Source organism: Danio aesculapii, chromosome 14 (genome assembly GCF_903798145.1).
Source record: "Danio aesculapii chromosome 14, fDanAes4.1, whole genome shotgun sequence".
Taxonomy (NCBI): Eukaryota; Metazoa; Chordata; class Actinopteri; order Cypriniformes; family Danionidae; genus Danio; species Danio aesculapii.
Genome location: NC_079448.1, coordinates 14,258,835 through 14,282,441, shown reverse-complemented (window position 1 = coordinate 14,282,441; position 23,607 = coordinate 14,258,835). Strand labels below are relative to the sequence as shown.

At 41.1% G+C, this 23,607-nt stretch overlaps 2 protein-coding genes across 2 annotated transcripts; one reads left to right on the top strand and one right to left on the bottom strand.

Moving 5' to 3' along the window:
- Positions 1-544: 544 nt before the first annotated feature.
- LOC130241052 (trypsin inhibitor ClTI-1-like) lies at positions 545-1,275 on the bottom strand. The gene is made up of 4 exons (XM_056472766.1): positions 1,185-1,275; positions 974-1,008; positions 719-825; positions 545-633 (listed from the first exon to the last, which is right to left on the bottom strand). The coding sequence occupies exons 1-4, from the start codon at positions 1,219-1,221 to the stop codon at positions 588-590; spliced, it is 225 nt and encodes a 74-aa protein (XP_056328741.1). The 5' UTR covers positions 1,222-1,275; the 3' UTR covers positions 545-587.
- A 19,997-nt stretch (positions 1,276-21,272) lies between these two features.
- On the top strand, positions 21,273-21,952 carry LOC130241027 (trypsin inhibitor ClTI-1-like). The gene is made up of 4 exons (XM_056472740.1): positions 21,273-21,368; positions 21,543-21,577; positions 21,664-21,773; positions 21,863-21,952. Exons 1-4 carry the CDS (start codon positions 21,332-21,334, stop codon positions 21,909-21,911), a joined length of 231 nt encoding a protein of 76 aa, XP_056328715.1. The 5' UTR covers positions 21,273-21,331; the 3' UTR covers positions 21,912-21,952.
- Positions 21,953-23,607: the final 1,655 nt, after the last annotated feature.

The window sequence follows — 23,607 nt, the reverse complement described above, 5'->3', positions numbered from 1 at the left end:
TCAATTGTGTAAAGCATTTCGGTATTGAGAGAAATCAATCAAAATGAAAATAACTTTACATGACTGTTAATAATCCAATTTTTTTTTATTCTAATTGAATTCGTTTTTTTAAACAGAGCTGAAGAGTGCAGCCTGTTAATTTGGAATTTTGTTCAAAAAAGTTTTTGCTTCACTTTTGTCTCAATTGCCTGGCTCGCTAGTTTGAACCTTGATTTGAAAATATACTTTTGTTTTAGCGTGCTAACACTGAACGACACATGCGTCAATTTTTCATAATGAAAATACAGAACAAAATTGTAATGTAGTTGATCAAAAGAGCTTTTTTAGACAGATGTCCTTTTGCTTTTGACAACATTTGTTTTCTATATATTATTTAAACCCAAATAGATTATTATTATTATATAATTAATAGTATTTTTTTCAGACGCTCAAAGTACAAATAACAAAACATTCACTTGTATATCAATCCTTTATTTAAAGATCACAATACTTTAAAAAGGAACATTTGTTTTTAGTTTGTGACTAAAACCATCAACATGTGGTTCCAGTCTTTATGCCCCATCCAGAATAAAGTGAGTGGATCTGGCTCAGCATTTACTTAATTTGGAAATTAATATGATGTCCTTTTTCTCCCTGCAACAAGATGGTTAGTTTAAAAAGAGCATTCAAACAAGTAGATAAAGACTAAACATAACACACTTGATTTAGGCCTACTTACAAAGTTTTCATGCACAGCATGCACTCATTTGAGTATGTTTTTCCGTCGGTACCACACACAGGCTCATAGTTCCGGGGGCACATGACATGGTATTCAGCGCAATTTGGCTTTAAATAAAAGCACACAAAACACATTAAATGTATTATAGTTCATATACATTAACAAATAATGTATAATAATATATGTAAATAAATACATTAAAGCTGGTAAAAGGAAAAAAAAGAAAGAGATCATAAGTTATATTGCTCAACTTACCACTATAGGACAATCATCAGCTGCTCTTGCCATGGCTGTTCATAACAACATAGAAGAGAAAAACAATTATTGTATAATTTAAGTGTATTCCTACATAACTATTGTAGTTTAAACTTTCAAGTAATGACTAAAATCATTATATTTGTCACAAAACATGCTTGAAACATCAAACTTTAATGTTCCTTGATTGTCAAAATTAGTTTAAACTCACCAGCCAAACAAAGCACAAGAACAATCTGCGCCAGCATCGTTTTTTGTTTACGGTGACGAGACAATGTAATTAATCACTTTCACATGCGATGGGCTCCTTTTATTGCACTTTATTTCCCACCCACAGACCGGTGTTGTGTAGTATTCAGTTCTTGTGAAAATACGTTCTAATGGGAGGAGTGTGAATGTTCACAAATTCAACACATATTTTTATTACTTTTCATTCTGTTTTTGCTTTGTTTTAAATTTGTTTATAACTGTGCTCCTTATTAATTGTTTATTCTACAGTATCCTAACTTTTACAAAAATTGACAAATAAAACTCAAATGTGTCTAATTCTATTAAAATTGGGCTTTTTGAACATTTACTGGTATTACAATGCGTTTCTCACTGTAAAACAAATGCAGGGTTACACATAATTCCTTCATGTTGTCCTAACTCGTATCGATTAAGTTAACTTAATAGTTTTTTACAAATTTAAGTAGATTGAGCTTAAAACAATTTAGTTGTCTCAAAAAACAACATTTGAATCTTTTGACAGGCCACAGTGAATATTAAACTAAATGTTTGGCAAAGTTTTGTAAAAGCAAGAATTTCATGTTCGTATTCAAATTGTATTCCTGTGTATTTAAACCAAAAAGAGATACACCAGAAAACAAAACATAACAAAAATACTTTTGAATATCCAGACTTGCTGAGTGTTCAGATCTTTTTTTTTTTTCTTAAACATTTTTAAAAATGTGATTTAACTTGGTTTTATGTTAATTAATTGTTCACATACGTATTGTACATGTACGCAATGTATTAACACTGCTTTATCAGTATGCATGTTTTTAGATTTAGATGCACATACCAAGATAATATGAAATAATAATAATGGCCTCACAGCAAGAAGGTTGCTGGTTCGAGACCCGCCTGGGTCAGTTGGCATTTCTGTGTGGAGTTTGCATGTTCTCCAGTGTTCCTGTGGGTTTCCTTTGGGTGCTCCGGTTTCCCCCACAAGTCCAAAAACATGTTGTATAGGTGAATTGGGTAAGCTTGTTCGTAGTGAATGAGTGTGTATGGATTTTTCCCAGTGTTGTGTTGCTGCTGGAAAGGCATCCACTGTGTAAAACATATGCTGGATAAGTTGGCGGTTTATTCCGCTGTAGTGACCCCAGATTAATAAAGGGACTACGTTAAACAGAGCTTTATTATGCACACTGAAAAAAGTTTTAAAGCAAGGTGAAAATCCAAGAACTGTGATTCTTTCAGCAATCAAATCACAATCAAAGTAAAACTAATACATGTTGCTTTTAATTTTAGACTGAGCCTTCTTAAAAAAGAAAATTCCCTATATTTGAGTGCATTATGTGGGTGATTTCTCTTTTAATTCCATTTACATTTTCAAGTCTGATTAATGACAAACATTTTATAACAATAATTCCAGTCAGTATAGTGACGGTGAAATAAACCAGCAAAGCTTTCAACTAAATTGGCTAATTTGCCCAGTTAGGCTTTTTATGTACTAAAACAGTGTCACGGATTGGCCAGGCTCTTCCACCAGCATCACGCAAAGATCACCATCACCTGAGTATTAACCACACACAGCTGCACCCAATCACTTATAGTCACTACATAAGCACACACCTCACTTCACTCAGGGTCCGGTCTCGTTCCTACGAAGCGGACTCTGAGTGAACACCTCCTGGTAATCACTAAACTCTCGATATCAGTATTTTGTACTTATCTGCTCTCTGTCTCTCCTAGTTTGTCCAGTGTTCCCGGTATCCTGTTTGCCTTGTGTTTGTCGTCAGTCTGTCTTCCCCGCAAGCCCTCTGGTGTGTGCATTCGGTCTCCCTCAGTATCAGTCATCCAACCTGCCACCAAGGATCTCTACAAACAACCAGACTCCACTCACTTCTCCTCCGTTCTCCTGATGTGCTTATATGTTGTAAATAAACTTCGTTAATAACTCACTCACCTTCCTTGTCCGTCTGCTTCCCATAACAGAAGACCGGACCTCTACAATCAACAGCATGAGCACTCACGATCCCATTCAAGAGTTGGTGGACTCACTGAAGAGAGTGTTATTGCCATCTACTCCACTTCCCGAAGCACCACCAGCACCGAGCACTTCTTCACCGTCCACCCACTCATCCAGTCCCATGGCTCGACCAGCGCCCTACTCTGGCGGGGCGGAGGAGTGCAATGGATTTCTTTTGCAATGTTCTCTAATATTCACCATGCAACCTGAGTTATATCCCACAGATCGGTCCAAAATCGCGTTCATCTCCCTTCTCTCTGGATCGGCTCTTCGGTGGGCAGAAACCATCTGGCAACAGTCTGGGCCGGTAACCAGCTCCATTCAAGCTTTCATCAAGTACTTTAAGGAGGTTTTTGGTCGCGCAGATGCAGAAGTAGCAGCTGGAGAACAGTTATACCATCTCAAACAGGGAGCCATGTCCACTCAGGATTATGCGCTCCGGTTCCGTACTCTGGCTGCTGCTAGCGGATGGAATGAGCGATCTCTCCTCACCACCTACTGGCTCGGACTGGAGCCCAGCCTCCGACTACAGCTAGCAGCCCTCGACGATACCATGGGGTTGGAGAAATTCATCCAACAATCCCTCCGCTGTTCAGATCGTCTGAGGGTCTACCAGCACGATCTTCCATCTGCACCCCAAGCACTCCTCCGTTCGCCAGAGCCAGTAGTCCCTCCAGAACCTGAACCAATGATTGTGGAATCTGGTAGACTCACCATCACTGAGCGACAGAGGAGGCTGACCCGGGGTCTCTGTATGTACTGTGGTGCCGACAGACATGTCAGGCTGGACTGTCCCATTCGTCCAGCACGTCCCTTGGTGAGTGTGTTCAGTTCTCCCATAGAAAAAATGCATCCTCTCACCACCAATGTCCAGTTAACTACCCCTTCTGTATCTGTTTCAGTCACGGCCCTCATCGACTCCGGGTCAGCTGGAAATTTTATCTCGTACGCCCTCTGTCGCCAGCTCCAACTTAACACCGAAGCCTCGACGCACGTCTACCAGATCCAACCCATAACCAACGCAATCCATTCCCAGGCACGTATCCATCGCAAATGTGAACCTATCAATCTCCAAGTGGGATTGCTCCACAAGGAGGAGATCCAATTTCTGGTTCTGGAGGGTGCATCTATGGACATCATTCTAGGGCGCCCGTGGCTGGTGAAGCACGATCCCATCCTCTCTTGGGGCACAGGAGAAATAAAGAAATGGGGTGAAGACTGCAAAACCAGATGTTTTCCCGACCTACCTGTTCAACTTCAGAAACCCCTTACCATCTATGTCACGTCTGTCGAAAGTCCAGTCGATAAACGATCCGTTCAAATCCCGAAGATCTACTCCGCATATAAAGACGTTTTTTTGCCCCAAGAGAGCTTCCCAGCTACCTCCACATCGGCCATGGGACTGCGCCATAGACCTGCTGCCAGACACTCCTATGCCCAAAGGTAGGATCTACCCGTTGTCCCTTCCGGAAACTAAGGCCATGGAGGAGTATATTCAGGAAGCACTGAGTCAGGGGTATATCCGCCAGTCCACGTCACCCGCTGCCTCAAGCTTTTTCTTTGTGGCCAAGAAGGATGGAGGGCTGCGTCCTTGCATCGACTATCAAGTTCTGAATCAAGGAACAATAAAGTTCCGGTATCCCCTTCCTCTCGTCCCTGCGGCCCTGGAACAACTCCGATCCGCCAAGATATTCACGAAGTTGGACCTCCGCAGCGCCTACAATCTGGTCAGAATACGTGAGGGGGACGAGTGGAAGACGGCGTTTGTGACCCCTACAGGACACTACGAATACCTGGTCATGCCCTATGGTCTGGTCAACGCCCCCTCCGTATTCCAGAACTTCATTCACGAAGTCCTCCGGGAGTTCCTCCATATCTCCATCATAGTCTACATTGATGACATCCTGATTTACTCCCGGAGTGAGGCCGAACACCGCCACCACGTTGCGGAGGTCCTACAAACCCTCAGAGACCATCAATTGTACCTCAAGGCTGAAAAATGCTCCTTCCACCTACCGTCTGTTCAGTTCTTGGGGTACATCATTGATCATGAAGGGGTTCGCATGGACGAGGGGAAGGTCACTGCCGTTGTCTCCTGGCCAAAACCAATAACTATTAAAGAACTCCAACGATTTCTAGGGTTTGCCAATTTCTATAGACATTTCATCCACAACTACAGTATCATTACCGCTCCACTGACCAACCTACTCAAGAACCATCCCAAGAAACTCTCCTGGCCTCCCGAAGCCGATGCAGCCTTCCAAACCCTCAAACAATCCTTCACTCAAGCTCCACTCCTGACTCACCCCGATCCTGAAATCCCGTTCGTGGTCGAGGTAGATGCCTCGACAACTGGAGTGGGAGCCATACTATCACAACATCATGGTACACCAGCATTACTCCATCCATGTGCCTATTTCTCAAGGAAGCTCAGCCCGGCGGAGAGAAACTATGACATCGGAAATCGGGAGCTATTGGCTATCAAGCTTGCCCTGGAAGAATGGCGACACTGGCTGGAGGGAGCCAAACATCCTTTCCAGGTGATTACAGACCATAAAAATCTCCAGTACCTCAAAGAAGCCAAAAGACTCTGTCCTCGTCAGGCCCGATGGTCCCTGTTCTTCTCCCGATTCCAATTCTCAATATCTTACCGACCTGGGTCAAAGAACATCCGAGCGGACGCACTTTCCCGTATTTATGATCAGCCGGAAATCATGGAGACCCCAGCCAGAATCCTCCCAGAACAGATCACGGTCTGTCCCATCACCTGGTCCGCTCCTACAGTCGTCGCCACTCCCGAATCCAGGACTCCGCCGGGCTGTCCCCCCAATCGTCGTTTCATTCCTGAAAACCAACGGGTAGATCTGATTCATTCCACCCATACATCTTTGGGCACAGGGCATGCCGGGGCCAACAACACCCTCTCGCTGCTATCCCAACGCTTTTGGTGGCCGCACATGGCGAGGAATGTGAGGAGATATGTTCAAGGCTGTAGAGAGTGCGCCATGTCGAAGAGTCCTCGCCATCTACCTGCAGGTAAACTCCATCCCTTGCCCATCCCGAACCGCCCCTGGTCACACCTAGGAGTTGATTTCATGACAGATCTCCCATCATCGGAAGGTAATACCTGCATTTTAGTCATTGTCGATCGATTTTCCAAATTCTGCCGTCTGATTCCCTTCAGGGGCCTACCCACAGCCCTAGAAACCGCCGAAACCCTATTCAACCATGTCTTCAGATGCTTTGGGGTACCTGAAGATATAGTCTCGGACCGAGGACCCCAGTTCATCTCCAGACTATGGAAAGCCTTCTTCAGACTCCTAGGTGTGACCGTCAGCCTCTCATCTGGCTACCATCCACAGACCAACGGCCAGACAGAGAGGAAGATACAAGAAGTGGGGCGGTTCCTCAGAACATTCTGTCACGGTCATCAAAACTCCTGGAGCCAGTTTCTGGGCTGGGCGGAATACGCCCAGAATTCCCTGCGGCAACCTACCACCGGACTTACGCCATTCCAGTGTATTCTGGGATTCCAACCTCCACTCTTTCCCTGGGATGGCGAACCTTCTGATGTCCCCGCAGTGGATTACTGGTTCCGGGAGAGCGAGAGGGTCTGGGACGATGCTCATCACCATCTCCAGAGGGCAGTTCGCAGAGCCAAGGAGGTCTCCGACAAGAGGAGGATTCCAGGTCCTAGCTATGCGCTGGGGCAGAAAGTTTGGATCTCCACCAGGGACATCCGCTTGCGACTGCCCTCCCGAAAACTTAGTCCCAGATTTGTTGGTCCCTTCACCATCCTGGAGCAGGTCAACCCCGTCACGTTTAAGTTACAGCTACCACCACAATATAGAATCCACCCCACATTCCACGTGTCACTCCTCAAACCCTTTCACGACCCTCTGATTCCCTCCACAGAGCCTGGCCATGAAGAGGAACCTCCTCCCCCACTGATGTCGGAAGTCGGTTCCATCTACAAGGTCAAGGACATTCTAAGGTCCCGACGTCGTGGTGGTCATCTGGAATATCTTGTCGACTGGGAGGGATACGGTCCGGAGGAGAGATCTTGGGTCCCCAGATCAGATATATTAGATCCCGCACTTATGGAGGAGTTCCACTCCAATCACCCCGAGTTTCCAGCACCTCGTGGACGTGGTAGACCACCACGGCGTCGGAGGTATAGGCCCTCAGGAGCAGGCCCTGGGGAGGGGGGTAATGTCACGGATTGGCCAGGCTCTTCCACCAGCATCACGCAAAGATCACCATCACCTGAGTATTAACCACACACAGCTGCACCAAATCACTTATAGTCACTACATAAGCACACACCTCACTTCACTCAGGGTCCGGTCTCGTTCCTACGAAGCGGACTCTGAGTGAACACCTCCTGGTAATCACTAAACTCTCGATATCAGTATTTTGTACTTATCTGCTCTCTGTCTCTCCTAGTTTGTCCAGTGTTCCCGGTATCCTGTTTGCCTTGTGTTTGTCGTCAGTCTGTCTTCCCCGCAAGCCCTCTGGTGTGTGCATTCGGTCTCCCTCAGTATCAGTCATCCAACCTGCCACCAAGGATCTCTACAAACAACCAGACTCCACTCACTTCTCCTCCGTTCTCCTGATGTGCTTATATGTTGTAAATAAACTTCGTTAATAACTCACTCACCTTCCTTGTCCATCTGCTTCCCTTAACAAACAGTACACATGTATTTATAATACACCTATAAATATACATTACCTATTCAAAATACCAATACATGAAAAAGGTGGAAACTGCATGACAGCCAGTGTTCACAAACCTGATTTTGTTTTAACCACTTTTTAAAAATCTCTTTGAAATATGTTTAAATATTTTTTGCCTTTTTAACTCAATCAGCAGACTATTACAGACAGTTTACCTTGAACTGAAAATGTATGGGCCTGTATACGTTTCTGATGGTATGATAACCTTGGATAAATATATCACGGTTTCATTGTAATTACTGCTCTAAAATATGTCTTAACTGTATGGGTAAAATTTGCCCTCATTGAATACAATATATTTTAAGAAACATTTCAAATATTCTGCAGCCGTTAACATGTCAGGCTAAAAAATTCTAATAAATCAATGACTTCTGCTGTCTTCATTAGTTTCAAAAACACTGATTTTTTTTATTCAATTTGATTCAATTCAATTCATCTTTGTATCTAGCGCTTTTACAATGTAGATTGTGTCAAAGCAGCTTCTCATAGAAGACTATAATAAACTGAAGCTGTGTCAGTCCAGTTTTCAGAGTTTAAGTTCCGTTTAGTTCAGTTCAGTTCAGTGTGGTTTAAATTTCACTGCTGTAAGTCCAAACACTTAAGAGCAAGATGCGCAGCTCCACAAGTCTCAAACCATGCAAGCCAGTGGCGACAGTGGCAAGTAACAAACATCACCAATTGATGAAAGTGAAGGGAAAAAAAACCTTGAGAGAAACCAGGCTGCTACATCACATAAATAACACGCACGCACACACACACACACGCACGCATGCACGCACACGTTAAAAAGACATACTTATACCTTTACAAACAGTTTTTGTGTTTGGTTTTGTGCAATTCTGATTGGTTACACTTCTTGTGATAATTCTTTTACTGCTTGATTTACTTATTAATTGGTATGTCATTTCTGGAGTAAGATGATCATAAGGAATCATTTTATTTAGTGGTGATCAAGTTTTTTTTTTTTTTTTTTCAAAATTAAGCAGATTATATTTTTGTAAAATATTGCAATAGTGCCATATCAATACAAGTTAGGCACTACCAGTTGGCTGAACCTACAACCCTGAATCCTGACTACCCTACGTTTATTTGCATTTCTGAGATGTCAGCTACTAAACCTGAATCTGGAATGTTACCATTATCATGTAACCTAATGTGCTGTATCACTTCACTGCTGTTCATAACTGGGACCTCATGGGATGTGCACACTTAAAAACATTGTTTTAACATGAACCTGAAAAGCCACCTAAAGAGGTTCTCATCCTTTAGACATTCACATTTTCAATGCAGTATGCGGAGGAAGAAATGTGTTTCTGAAGATAAAAGATCAGTGCAATGTGAAATTTCTGAAATCTTTCAGATAAAAATCATGTGGAAACAACAAATTTTTGCCATTTCATCCCAGCTCTCTGTGTGAGCATGTGTAGTAAGTGACAATTGCTTAAGCGGTACTTTCTATTAAATCTGCACCAATATATAGCGTCCACTGCAAAAAAAAGCTTAGTTTTTGTCTTGTTTTTAGTTAAAATGTCTAAAAATTCTTAGAAAGAAGCATTTTTTAGATAAGTAAAAATGTTTTCAGAAATATTAAGTCAATATTAGGAGTTTTATCAACCTAAATTAAAGAAAAATACTGTTATTTCAAACCAAAAAGAAGATTATTGTACTTACCACACTGGCAAATTATTTAGCTTGTTTTAAGGAAAAACTCACTTAATTTTGATTCATTATTTCTCAAAACAAAACAATATTTAAATATTTTTTAAATAAAATGCTTGTCTAGATATTTTTTCATTAACTAACAAAGCATTGGACTGTGGTGGGAAACCGGAGCACCCTGAAGAAACCAATGCAGACACGTGGAGAAAGCCAGGGACTCGAAATCCGTGCTTAATTAAACGAATGCAGTTATAACGTTCATTGTATTTAAGTTATATACAGCCTTATAACAACATTTTAGATACCAAAAACTAATACTAAACTGTTTAATTCAAAATTCAAATATAACCCTGGACCACAAAAGGTAAGGGGGAACTTTTGGAAATTCAGGTGTATACATAATCTGAAAGCTATAAATAAATAAGTTTATTTGGCCAAGATAAAACTCTTTAAAAGTCTGGAAAATGAGGGCTCAAAAACTCTTTATCTCTATATTGGCTCTAACAGAATTCAAACTGTTAGACGGATTGCAACAGCTCTTCAGATAAAGGGAGACTTTTCCACATATTGTAATTTCTATTGCTTTACTTTCTATTTTTCCTATATTTTAAATGTGTTTAAAAGTGCTAATAGTATTCTACACTATCCTTAAAAATTACTGAAATAAAACTCAGATGTGTCTAATTATATTAAAATAAAGCTTTATGAATGTTCTCTGGTGTTATAATACATTTTTCCTTTTCTGTTTTTAACCACACTTGAACTTGTAGTTGACAACCATTTGAATGTGTATTAAGCTAAATATTTTGGTTTTATAAAGGCATTGTCTTAAGCCCTGCTCACACTGTAGGATTTTAGCCATGATTTGATCATCCGAGACAAATTTGATATTACAAATCCTAAGCAAATTTTTGTTCATTGGTTTAACGTGTTCATAGATCACTGCTTAATGATCATTGTGTTCAGATTTTTGCTATGATTAAGTTCTGGCAGTGTGAGAAGATTTCAGACACTTTTCTGACAACAGCTACATTGAGCATCAATCTCCTTTTCACATTTCCACTGTAATACAGTTCGTTTTGTATAAAGGAAGAAGAAGGCAGGGTCGACGATTAAGGTAATTTTTGTCATATGGCAAATCAACACACATTTTGAGCCTTGTTTCTGGCTCTTTCCTCTCTTCACGTCTCTCCGACCCAATCACTGAGAAGAAACAGGTGTTGATCATAACCCTGATTGACCCACTTTTCAGCCGCCGGTCTCCTAAACTGCTCTCCGTTGTTGCGGAGTGTTTGACCACATCTTCCCCGCCACATCTGAGTTTCTCAATAGCAGAAGTCATTATAGTTGGATAAAGAGTGCAGTGAATGGGAGAATACAACAAATATTTTTTTACAATCCTATTTGCTGAAATTATAAATGAAAAAATGCCACAATGGTGTTATCAAGACCTTCAGAAAAGGAAAAAAATTGTGAAAGACTGATAACGGATGCCAGAAGAGAGAACGATGTAAAATTTACTGTCCCATACACTATGCAAAGTTGATGTAATACTGTACATACAGAAATATATTTAAACATTCATACTTAAAAAAAATAGAAATATTAAAATATTCAATGATTTAAGATGAGCATTAAACGTGAAATAACAGTTTTGTGAAAAGGGTTCATATGAGCGCTGAATCTGATGATGCAAACTGTTTTTTACTGAGGCCCGTTGAGTGAAAAATTGTTGTTTATGTTTAATTTCTAAATTATGGTTTAAAATGTTGTATATGTGAAAAATATTGTTTATGTTTGCTGGTATCATTTTAGAACGCGGAGAGTGAAAGTGTCATGTATGGACGACATCAAAATCCAGTTGAGATTTTTAGGTATATTTGGTTATTTAAGATGAGCAAAATCTGAGCAGAATCTATCACTGGTGATCACCGAAAGATGCATCTCAGTTAGAAATGTGTCTTATGTGTCTTCGCCTAGCTTTGATGTCATGCTGATGTGTGCCAAAAAACTCTGGCACTGAGCACTCCTCTGATTTTGCTCACCAAAAGCATGATGGGAAATGACTGGCTGACAACACATGTTAATGCTGTGTGGATGAAACTGACAAATTACACTTTGTTCTCTATCTTTTGTTGTTACTAAGGTTTAAATCTGGCTTTGTTGTATACTTTATAGCTTTGTATTTTTGTTGATAATTTTAAAAAAGACCAAGAGAACATTGCATATTTTTATTTATTTAGATTTAAATATGAACAAAAACAAAACACACCTTTGTTAAAACATAACGTGACCTATCTAGAATAGTGTTCTGTTGTTTGACTATTTTAACTACTGAGGCTAAAGGCTGATTTAAATTGTGTTCTATATAAAAGCAACAACAAAACCCGGGGTCTATGTATGTACTGTGGTGCCGATGGACATGTCAGGCTGGACTGTCCCATTCGTCCAGCACGTCCCTTGGTGAGTGTGTTCAGTTCTCCCATTGAAAAAATGCATCCTCTCACCACCAATGTCCAGTTAACTACCCCTTCTGTATCTGTTTCAGTCACGGCCCTCATCGACTCTGGGTCAGCTGGAAATTTCATTTTGTACGCCCTCTGTCGCCACCTCCAACTTAACACCGAAGCCTCGACGCATGTCTACCAGATTCAACCCATAACCAACAATATCCATTCCCAGGCACGTATCCATCGTAAATGCGAACCTATCAATCTCCAAGTGGGATTGCTCCACAAGGAGGAGATCCAATTTCTGGTTCTGGAGGGCGCATCTATGGATATAATACTAGGGCGTCCGTGGCTGGTGAAGCACGATCCCATCCTCTCTTGGGGCACAGGAGAGATAAAGAGATGGGGTGAGGACTGCAGATCCAGATGTTTTCCCGACCTACCTGTTCAACCTCAGAGACCCCTTACCATCTATGTCACGTCTGTCGAAAGTCCAGTCGATAAACGATCCATTCAAATCCCGAAGATCTACTCCGCATACGAAGACGTTTTTTGCCCCAAGAGAGCTTCCCAGCTACCTCCACATCGGCCATGGGGACTGCGCAATAGACCTGCTTCCAGATGCTCCTATGCCCAAAGGTAGGATCTACCCGTTGTCCCTTCCGGAAACTAAGGCCATAGAGGAGTATATTCAGGAGGCACTGAGTCAGGGGTATATCCGCCAGTCCACGTCACCCGCTGCCTCAAGCTTCTTCTTTGTGGCCAAGAAGGATGGAGGGCTGCGTCCTTGCATCGACTATCGAGTTCTGAATCAAGGAACAATTAAGTTCCGGTATCCCCTTCCTCTCGTCCCTGCGGCCCTGGAACAACTCCGATCCGCCAAGGTATTCACAAAGTTGGACCTCCGCAGCGCCTACAATCTTGTTAGAATACGCGAGGGGGACGAGTGGAAGACGGCGTTTGTGACCCCTACAGGGCACTACGAATACCTGGTCATGCCCTATGGTCTGGTCAACGCCCCCTCCGTATTCCAGAACTTCATTCACGAAGTCCTCCGGGAGTTCCTCCATATCTCCGTCATAGTCTACATTGATGACATCCTGATTTACTCCCGGAGTGAGGCCGAACACAGCCACCACGTTGCGGAGGTCCTACAAACCCTCAGAGACCATCAGTTGTACCTCAAGGCTGAAAAATGCTCCTTCCACTTACCATCTGTTCAGTTCTTGGGGTACATCATTGATCAGAGAGGGGTTCGCATGGACGAGGGGAAGGTCACTGCCGTTGTCTCCTGGCCAGAACCAACAACTGTTAAAGAACTCCAACGATTTCTAGGGTTTGCCAATTTCTATCGACGTTTCATCCACAACTACAGTCTCATCACCGCTCCGCTGACCAACCTACTCCGAAACCAACCCAAGAAACTCTCCTGGCCTCCCGAAGCCGCCGCAGCCTTCCAAACCCTCAAACAATCCTTCACTCAAGCTCCACTCCTGACTCACCCAGATCCTGAACTACCGTTCGTGGTCGAGGTCGATGCATCGACCACTGGAGTGGGAGCCATCCTATCACAACATCATGGTACACCAGCATTACTCCATCCATGCGCCTATTTCTCAGGGAAGCTCAGCCCGGCGGAAAGAAACTATGACATCGGAAATCGAGAGCTATTGGCTATCAAGCTTGCCCTGGAAGAATGGCGACACTGGCTGGAGGGAGCCAAACATCCTTTCCAGGTGATTACAGACCACAAAAATCTCCAGTACCTCAAAGAAGCCAAAAGACTCTGTCCTCGTCAGGCCCGATGGTCCCTGTTCTTCTCCCGATTCCAATTCTCAATATCTTACCGACCTGGGTCAAAGAACATCCGAGCAGACGCACTTTCCCGAATTTATGATCAGCCGGAAATCATGGAGACCCCAGCCAGGATCCTCCCAGAACAGATCACAGTCTGTCCCATCACCTGGTCCGCTCCTACGGTCGTCGCCACTCCCGAATCCAGGACTCCACCGGGCTGTCCCCCCAATCGTCGCTTCATTCCTGAAAACCAACGGGTAGATCTGATTCATTCCACCCATACATCTTTGGGCACAGGGCATCCCGGGGCCAACAACACCCTCTCGCTGCTATCCCAACGCTTTTGGTGGCCAAACATGGCGAGGGATGTGAGGAGATACGTTCAAGGCTGTAGAGAGTGCGCTATGTCGAAGAGTCCTCGCCATCTACCTGCAGGTAAACTTCATCCCTTGCCCATCCCGAACCGCCCCTGGTCACACCTAGGAGTTGACTTCATGACAGATCTCCCATCATCTGAAGGTAATACCTGCATTTTAGTCATTGTCGATCGATTTTCCAAATTCTGTCGTCTGATTCCTTTGAAGGGTCTGCCCACAGCCCTAGAAACCGCCGAAAACCTATTCAACCATGTCTTTCGATGCTTTGGGTTACCTGAAGATATAGTCTCGGACCGAGGACCCCAATTCATCTCCAGACTATGGAAAGCCTTCTTCAGACTCCTAGGTGTGACCGTCAGCCTCTCGTCTGGCTATCATCCACAGACCAACGGCCAGACAGAGAGGAAGATCCAAGAAGTGGGGCGGTTCCTCAGAACATTCTGTCACGGTCATCAAAACTCCTGGAGCCAGTTTCTGGGCTGGGCGGAATACGCCCAGAATTCCCTGCGGCAACCTACCACCGGACTTACGCCATTCCAGTGCATTCTGGGCTTCCAACCTCCACTCTTTCCCTGGGATGGCGAACCTTCTGATGTCCCCGCAGTGGATTACTGGTTCCGGGAGAGCGAGAGGGTCTGGGACGATGCTCATCACCATCTCCAGAGGGCAGTTCGCAGAGCCAAGGAGGTCTCCGACAAGAGGAGGATTCCAGGTCCTATCTATGCGCCGGGGCAGAAAGTTTGGCTCTCCACCAGAGACATCCGCTTGCGACTGCCCTCCCGAAAACTTAGTCCCAGATTTGTTGGTCCCTTCACCATCCTGGAACAGGTCAACCCCGTCACGTTTAAGTTACAGTTACCACCACAATATAGAATCCACCCCACATTCCATGTGTCACTCCTCAAACCCTTTCACGACCCTCTGATTCCCTCCACAGAGCCTGGCCATGAAGAGGAACCTCCTCCCCCACTGATGTCGGAAGTCGGGTCCATCTATAAGGTCAAGGACATTCTACGGTCCCGACGTCGTGGTGGTCAGCTGCAATATCTTGTCGACTGGGAAGGATACGGTCCGGAGGAGAGGTCTTGGATCCCCAGATCAGATATATTAGATCCCGCACTTATGGAGGAGTTCCACTCCAATCACCCCGAGTTTCCAGCACCTCGTGGACGTGGTAGACCACCACGGCGTCGGAGGTATAGGCCCTCAGGAGCGGGCCCTGGGGAGGGGGGTAATGTCACAGATTGGCCAGGCTCTTCCACCAGCATCACGCAACGATCACCGTCACCTGAGTATTAACCACACACAGCTGCACCCAATCACTCATAGTCACTATATAAGCACACACCTTCACTTCACTCATGGTCCGGTCTCGTTCCTACGAAGCGGACTCTGAGTGAACACCTCCTGGTAATCACTAGCCTTCGATCTCAGCATATTGTACTTACCTACTCTCTGTTTCTCCTAGTCTGTCCAGTGTTCCCGGTATCCTGTCTGCCTTGTGTTTATCGTCAGTCTGTCTTCCCCGCAAGCCCTCTGGTGTGTGCATTCGGTCTCCTTCAGTGTCTGTCATCTAACCTGCCACCAAGGATCATCAGATTCACCAAACTCCAGTCACGTCTCATCAGTTCTCCTTGCGTGCTCCACTGTTGAAAATAAACACTGTAAATAATCTACTCACCTTGTCTGTCCGTCTGCTTCCCTAACATTAGGACAGGTGTGATGTGCTTTGATTTTCTAGTTCTGGTCAGAATCCTAGCAGCAGCATTCTAGATAAGCTGCAACTGTCTGATTGCCTTTTTGGGAAGACCAGTGAGGAGCTCATTACAGTAATCTGCTGGTGATAAAAGCATGAACAAGTACTCGGTGGAAACAAAGCATATAATTCTTGCAATATTTTTGATGATAGAATGCTGATTTAGTCACTGCTTTGACATGACTACTGAAATGTAGAGCTTATTTTTTTGTTGTTTGACCCCTAGAGCCAAGGTACGCATTCACCTTGAGAACCTCATCTCTATTCCCAAATGCAATGACTTCAGATTTCTCTTTGTTTAACTGAAGAAAATAAAATTTTTGACATTTCCAATTGCTAATTTCATCAATGCATTGGAAAAGGATGTCAATGGGGCTTGTTCTTTAAACATATGATAAAGATACTGTTATCTAAGCGTGCACCATCACACATGATTGATAATGCTGGGTTCTTGCAGTAACGCATTTTTAGTAATTAGTGAGGGATTACAATGTTTTCCATTTTTAAATAATAGGGCTAGATCGCCAGTAGTTCCTGCGGAGTGGCAAGGTAACTTGGGTGAAAAAGTGTTTTGAATTAAAAAGACAATGTCTAGTTACTGTAAATCACTGAGTGTCAATCTTGCATGCTGCACCTTTAATGTTGACTTGTACAGTGCTCACCATTCAGGATATTCACCCTCTGTCAACTGTAAAATTTCACATCATGGATGTCCATATGTCTATGGATCTTTTAAAAATACTTTTACACATTTTTTTATTAATTCTTTCCCATTGAAGCATCGGACTTTGTGTCTTGGCCCACAAGCACCTCAAAGAGTGGTAGGGGATCTAGACCTTCCTCTGAAAATGACAGCTCACCCTCTAATGCCACGATGGACATCATGTCACTGGTGTCATCGAATGAGAATGCGATCATAATGGGGGATGAACTGCCACTCAGAATCAAACTTGAATAGAGCAAGCTATGTTGGAGTGGGGCGGTGGGGGGGTGTGGGGCTTGACTCGGCTGATAGCTTAGACCCATTGTAACACTCAAACCAGCCAGAGTGCTTTCTCCACTGTAGGAAGCAAGGAGGGTGACTTGTTCTTTTGCAAGTACAAAACAACAAACCTTTTGCAATTCTTAATTGTGCAACGCCTTTACAGTGAGGGCATGAGCTGTGCATGAGCACTGTTTCCAAAAAAGACTCAAGAAAGTTTTCCAAGTCAGTAAAGTCTACCACAGTCATCACACTACCTGATCCCACTCCTGTTAATCCAGAGTATCTCTACTCTACCACAGTCAATGGGCTATATGCACAGTTACTGTTTTTCAGCCAACTGTAGACTTCCGGTGAAAGGTTAATGTGGCTATATCAATAATTCAAATACATTCAGTTAAATAAATTAAGCATTCATTTAGTTGTTCAAGCATAAAATGAGATGATAGACTGTGTAAACACTAACAGTGGCAGCAGGCTAGCACAGAAACTCCATTGAAAATACTGGGGTAAAATAAATGTTTATATTTTAAAGAGATGGCAGGGAAAAATGGAATTGTCTGAACCCTTCCCTACTATCTTATTTCCATGTTGTGTCCACCGATGCCAGTCAACTTAAGTCTAACGATCTGCGCAGTCAGTTCTTTACACAGGAACTGTTCCTGAGCAGATTGCTCAAGATTTTGGCCACGGAGACCATCCCTGAGGCTCTGGCTGCTCGGTATGGCCACAGAGGCAAGCACGAGTACCTTGCTCTCCATTTCAAAGCTGATGAGCTGAGTCCCAAGTAGTTCACTGACTCTGCAGCAGAGGCCTTATCTGAGTTATTTTCCAGTCTTTCCAAGTCTATTGATGAGATCCTGTCACTCCTTGTCCTTACTATTAATAGTGAATGTCCTGTGTCTGTTCCAGAAAGAGCCTTCCCAGGGCCTTCATTTACATTTGAAGCACCCCTGCAACCATTTGTTCAATCACCCTCTCTACATACTGTACTCATACAGAATGGTCATTTCAAAGTCGGAATGTTCTAAATCAACCCAAGTCACTATATCTATCATGTTTGATATCATTTGAAATGTCTCAGTGCGACTGGTACAATTGTCTCATTTCCTCAAAAATAGACATAATCAAAACAATAGATATGTAACTTCAGGTATCTTTTGAACCACTGTGAAGGGTGTGCCTTTCCTATAGGCAGAAACTCTTCCACTAAATGCAAATGTCTTTTGTTATTCACACACCCCTTTCCTTGAGGGCATTCTTGGATTTACTACTTAAGGGAAAGTTTCTAAATGTTCAGGGCAAATCTGTTATCCAGATCAGCCCATAGTGTGGAACTTTATGTTCCATGCTACGTATATTTTGAAGTCAGGTATGCATCTTTTAATCTTGGATTTATCTTTGAGAAATTGATGTCTTATATTGATCGTTTATGAATTGACTGAATGAATTGGCATAATACACATTTACCTGACTATTAAATTGTTATGTTTGAACACATTTTGCTTACTCTGTAATTATTCATTCTATTAGATTACGCTGTATCCTTGTTTCCGCACTTCCTGTGTCAGGTCAGTAGATGGACTAAAATCCAGTTGAGATGGAGCATTGGGCACACTAATTGTATTTTAGGGATCCGACTGACTCTTGGTATTGATTCAAGTGTACTTAGATGGAAAGGGCGTTAACTTCATCTAGGACAAACAAGGAGTTGCACGACTAACCTAGATAGGGTACCCGACCCTGGTTTGAAAGTAATGTTATTCTAAATTAAGTGTATATGGGAAACCATGGGCTTGGCTAAACCAAAATTATTATAGAGTACAGTAGTCGGTTACATTTATAATAATGGCCCTAACCTCTGATTGGAAATGATAATGTCTTTACTCAAGGGTGTATATCTGAGGAGGACTAATCAAAAATACTGTAGACTGAGCAAGCATGGGAGCGGCCATCTAAAAGTAGTAGTCATCTACCTCTGTTTAGTATTCAAGACTGACAAGAGTGTGACCGTGAGTGATGCCTACAGCCGGGGCTATTTCTCTGAGCGACATGAGCACCCGAATGAACAAATGTGATAGTTACGAGTGAAGATAAAAGGTTCAAACATTTATCTAAATTATATATTGATATAATCTTAATGTTTTATGATTGGAGTCAGATAAAACAAAAGAAAAAATATATTAATGTTCTAAACCACCTCATATTCAAATTGGAGTCAGATGTGAGTTAAATTTAAAGTAAATCAACATTGTGCACTGGAAAGACCGAACAGGCATTGAACCTTCATCCACCAGTGGACACCTCCACTGGACCAACTGGGTGGACCTTACACTACATTTATGCGTTAATTGTTTTTGACAAATAAAATATTATCGAAGTAAATGAAGATTATTTTGCAATTTTTTTTCAGAGTACATTCGCAGAGTTTATTAATATTCACAATCATTCCAAATATGGGCATCAAGGAGCTTCTGGTTCAATGGCTATTTAAGGGTAAAAATTTGCATATTGTTAAAAATTACCATTTCTAGGTCATTTTTGAACTTGATATCAGAAAACAATTTAACTTATTGAATCAATGCCCTGTATGGCACTTCTAATTAAAATGGCAAGTAACGGTTCTGAATTTAGGCCAAAAATGTAGTTGTACAAGAAGGGGATTAAATATATTTTCCACTTTCAAGGTCATCACATTTTTTAACAAATCATTACTAAACTTCTACTGTTGTCACTTGCATAATAGTGTGGAACACAATGTAAATGTAATTCGACAAAATATGAAACAGACTTTGATAATCTTCATGACTTTGATAAACTGACAACACTGATAAAAACAATGGGCAAGGCACTTCCTCATTCTGTGACTGGACAATAAGATCATTATTTCAAGATCAAGGTGTCTTTATTAATATAAATACATTTTACAAATGTAAGTTAGTTTCACAGAGAGGAAATTTAGCAGTCCATCACTAAAATTGATTCCACATGTACATGAATACACTGTACCACAATATAAAATGCATAAATTTAGAAACAAGAAAGTCATGATGAAAACCTACACACACATACACCCAGGAACAAATTGCCATCTCTGGCAGAGAATGACACTCACTGATCTATTACCATTTTATTAAGTAATTCTATTGCTGCAGATCTAAAAAGTTTTTTTTTATCTTTCTAGCTTACTATCTCTAAAAGTATCTGTTAGTTCTCCATCTAGGGGCTGCAACTACCAGCATAGAAGCTGAAATTTAACAAACAGCTGAATTTCAATTTCAGTTTGGTCAACAGACTGTAAGAAGAGCTGGCAAGAATTTTGTTTACAACTGTTTATGAAGCATTTTATCAACAATTTTATCTACTGTGGTAATGTCATAGCTGTTCGAGCAATTATATTTTGTTCATATATTATATTATGTTAAGTTAAATTATATTTTGTTGAATTATCTTTGTGTGCTCTTTTTTCCTACTACTTTAAAATGATTAGCAATTTGTAAAATTTATCATTATATATTTTTCATATTTTATTTATACCACTTATCAATTGATTACTTGTTATTTAATTGATGTTTTGTTATTTAATTGACCAGAACAGTGTCACAATGGAATGAGACATTACTCTAAATTCTTACTATAAATGCTGAATCAATCTCAAACTGTTTATTCTGCAGTATCTTAAAAAAAGTTATTCAAAGCTAATTGTGGGTTGAAACAGAGACTTCTTTTCAGTGCCCTTTGGTGATATTTTTCTTGTCAGTTTTTAATGATCTTAGTGGGCAAGACGTTTAAAAAAAATAAAGACTGTAATGTATATGATAATCTGTAATTTAAAGGCTGTCAAATATTTGATAGTTTATTCCCCTTTTAAATTGTTAAGATTTATATAGGCTATATGTAATATTATCTTCCATCAACATATGAAAACGTGCTGGATAAGTTGGTGGTTCACTCTGCTGTGGTGACCCCAGATTAATAAAGGGACTAAGCTGAAAAGAAATTGAATGAATATATATATATATATATATATATATATATATATATATATATATATATATATATATATATACACAGTAGTGTAGCAACAGGGGGGAACGGGGGGTTACATGATTAATAATTATATGAACGTATGAATGTATCTCATACAGTATATATATATATATATATATATATATATATTTTTTTTTTTTTTTTTTTTAATTTTTTAACCATTCACATAAACTCCACCCATTGGAAGTTTTACACAAGAACTAAATATGAACCCACTCTGGTCTGTGGGTGGGAAATAAAGTGCAATAAAAGGAGCTCACTGCCTCTGAAAGTGATTAATTACTTTCTCAACACGTCTCTGTAAACAAACCACAATGCTGGCGCAGATTGTTCTTCTACTTTGTTTGTCAGGTGAGTTTGAAAACTAATTTTGACTTTAAAGGAACATCATTTAGGATGTTTCCAGCATGTTTTGTATCAAAAGTAATGTTGTTTTTATGTTTAGTCATTACTTGAAAGTTTAAGCTATAGTTGTGTAGAAAAAACTTTAATAATTGCTTTTTGCTTCTACGTTCTTATAAACAGCCATGGCAACAGCAGCTGATGATTGTCCTACAGTGGTAAGTTGAGCAATATATCCTTATGCTCTCTATCTTTTTTTTTTTTTTTGTCTTTTACCAGCTATTTGTATATGCTTTATTTACAGCCCAACTGCATTAAATACCACCTGCCCCACTGCACCAAGGAATATAAGCCTGTGTGCGGTACAGATGGAAATACATACGCAAATGAGTGTAATTTGTGTGTGAAAATTTTGTAAGTAGACCTACATGTAATTCAATTTTGTAATGTTTGGTTTATCTACTTGTTTTAATGTACTCTTTAAACTGACCATCTTGTTGCAGTGAGGAAAAGGTCAACATCATATTAATCTCCAAAAAGGGTGAATGCTGAGCCAGATGCATTCATTTTATTTGGGATGACGTGAACAATGTCTTGCTTTTAATGGGTTTTCATCTCAAAATGAAGAATTTGTTCCTTTTTAAAGTATTCAAATCTTTAAATAAACCCTTGATGTACAAGTCAGTGTTGTGTTAAATGAATTTTGATATTAGAAAAATTTAACTATGAGGTCTAAAAAAAATTGTTTTGAGTCTTTTTTTGAGAAATTTTATCATGACATGAGTTTCAAAATTACAAAAATCTGATGAAGAGAAAATGGTGTAGATAAAGCCCTTAGTGTAGTTAAAATAAATGTGCATGGAACAGTCTTTTTTACAAAGTTGTTGCAAAATGATTTTTTAAGAATAAAAATGGTGTCAACTTCAATCATGGGACCGAAGCTTACTTGTTTGTTACAAATAAAGTAGTACAAATTAATAATAAAAACAAACAAAATTCAGTTTCCCTCTTTGGAATGATAGAAAAGTGATAAAAGGTTTTTGGCACACAAAAGTAATACTTTAACACTGAAAATAAATAACAATCTAAATAAAAACTGTCGTCATCTCTTTGGGACTAAATATAAACTACAGTACATACAAAGCAATGTAGTCGAAGCCTGCTGGACCTCTGCCTGAAAGGCTCTGTTATTAAAATATATTACAACTTTGTTTTGTATTTTCATTTTGTGCATTTGAACCAAATAGTCAGGGGAAAAAACTCCAGCTAGCTTCTTACTTAGTGTCACAATAACCAGCAATCTAACTTGTATATATTGCTGGAGAACATTCACCACACCCGGAGAACAATTCTGTCATTATAGGAAGTACAAATCCTGTCATCCACCACACACACACACACACACCTGTTTCAGTTCTCCTTTCATTACTCATACACACAGCTGGAAGCTGCGAAGACTAATTACATAGACCATATACAGCACACACACAGACCTTGCTGAGTCTTGTTGGTGCAAACCCTGCAACAGTACGAAGTGTTTCTTGGTTTAGTCTCTCCGTGTTTTGACCCTTGCCTTGTTTTATTGTTTACATTGTCTGCCACCTGCATTGACCTGTTCCTTGACTATGCTGCTGGATTTCCTTGTATGTACCCATTTGTAGTGGTCGGCAAAGCGAGGCTTCATGAAACACTGAAACAGTCAAAGCAAATGTGTCGAAGCTTCAAAATGTTTCTAAACCTGTCTCTACAGTGACACCTAGTGGTCGTTTTTTATGTATTGCCCTGGAACAGCTTCAGCAAAGAAACAGTTAAGCAAATCGAGGTATTAAACTACATGTTTATAGAATTGAGCTTTAAGTGATTTAGTGAGAGTGGTGAGAGTTCCAGAATAGCATGCTGAGATAATGGCTTTGAATCCAGGATGATGCAGCTATAGACATTCGTTTTTAAATGCTCTGTTCTTGTAATGTGTTTTGTTTTAACATTGGTCTGACATCCCAATGAACACTTTGTGGATCAAATATGTCTTGTTTGGCCATAAAAAAGTGACATTATTAAAATACATCAAGTCATAGTTTAAGAGTATTTGTACAAGTCGGGATTCAAACTCAGGGCCCTTGCAGCACAGTGACTCTGTGCACATGCACAGTTGACTAGGCTACATGAGATGGAGGTTTTTTACCGACCTTGTCAGTCAAACGCAGATTTGCCAGGCCTCAAAACACATCTTTAAAATGCAAGAAGATCC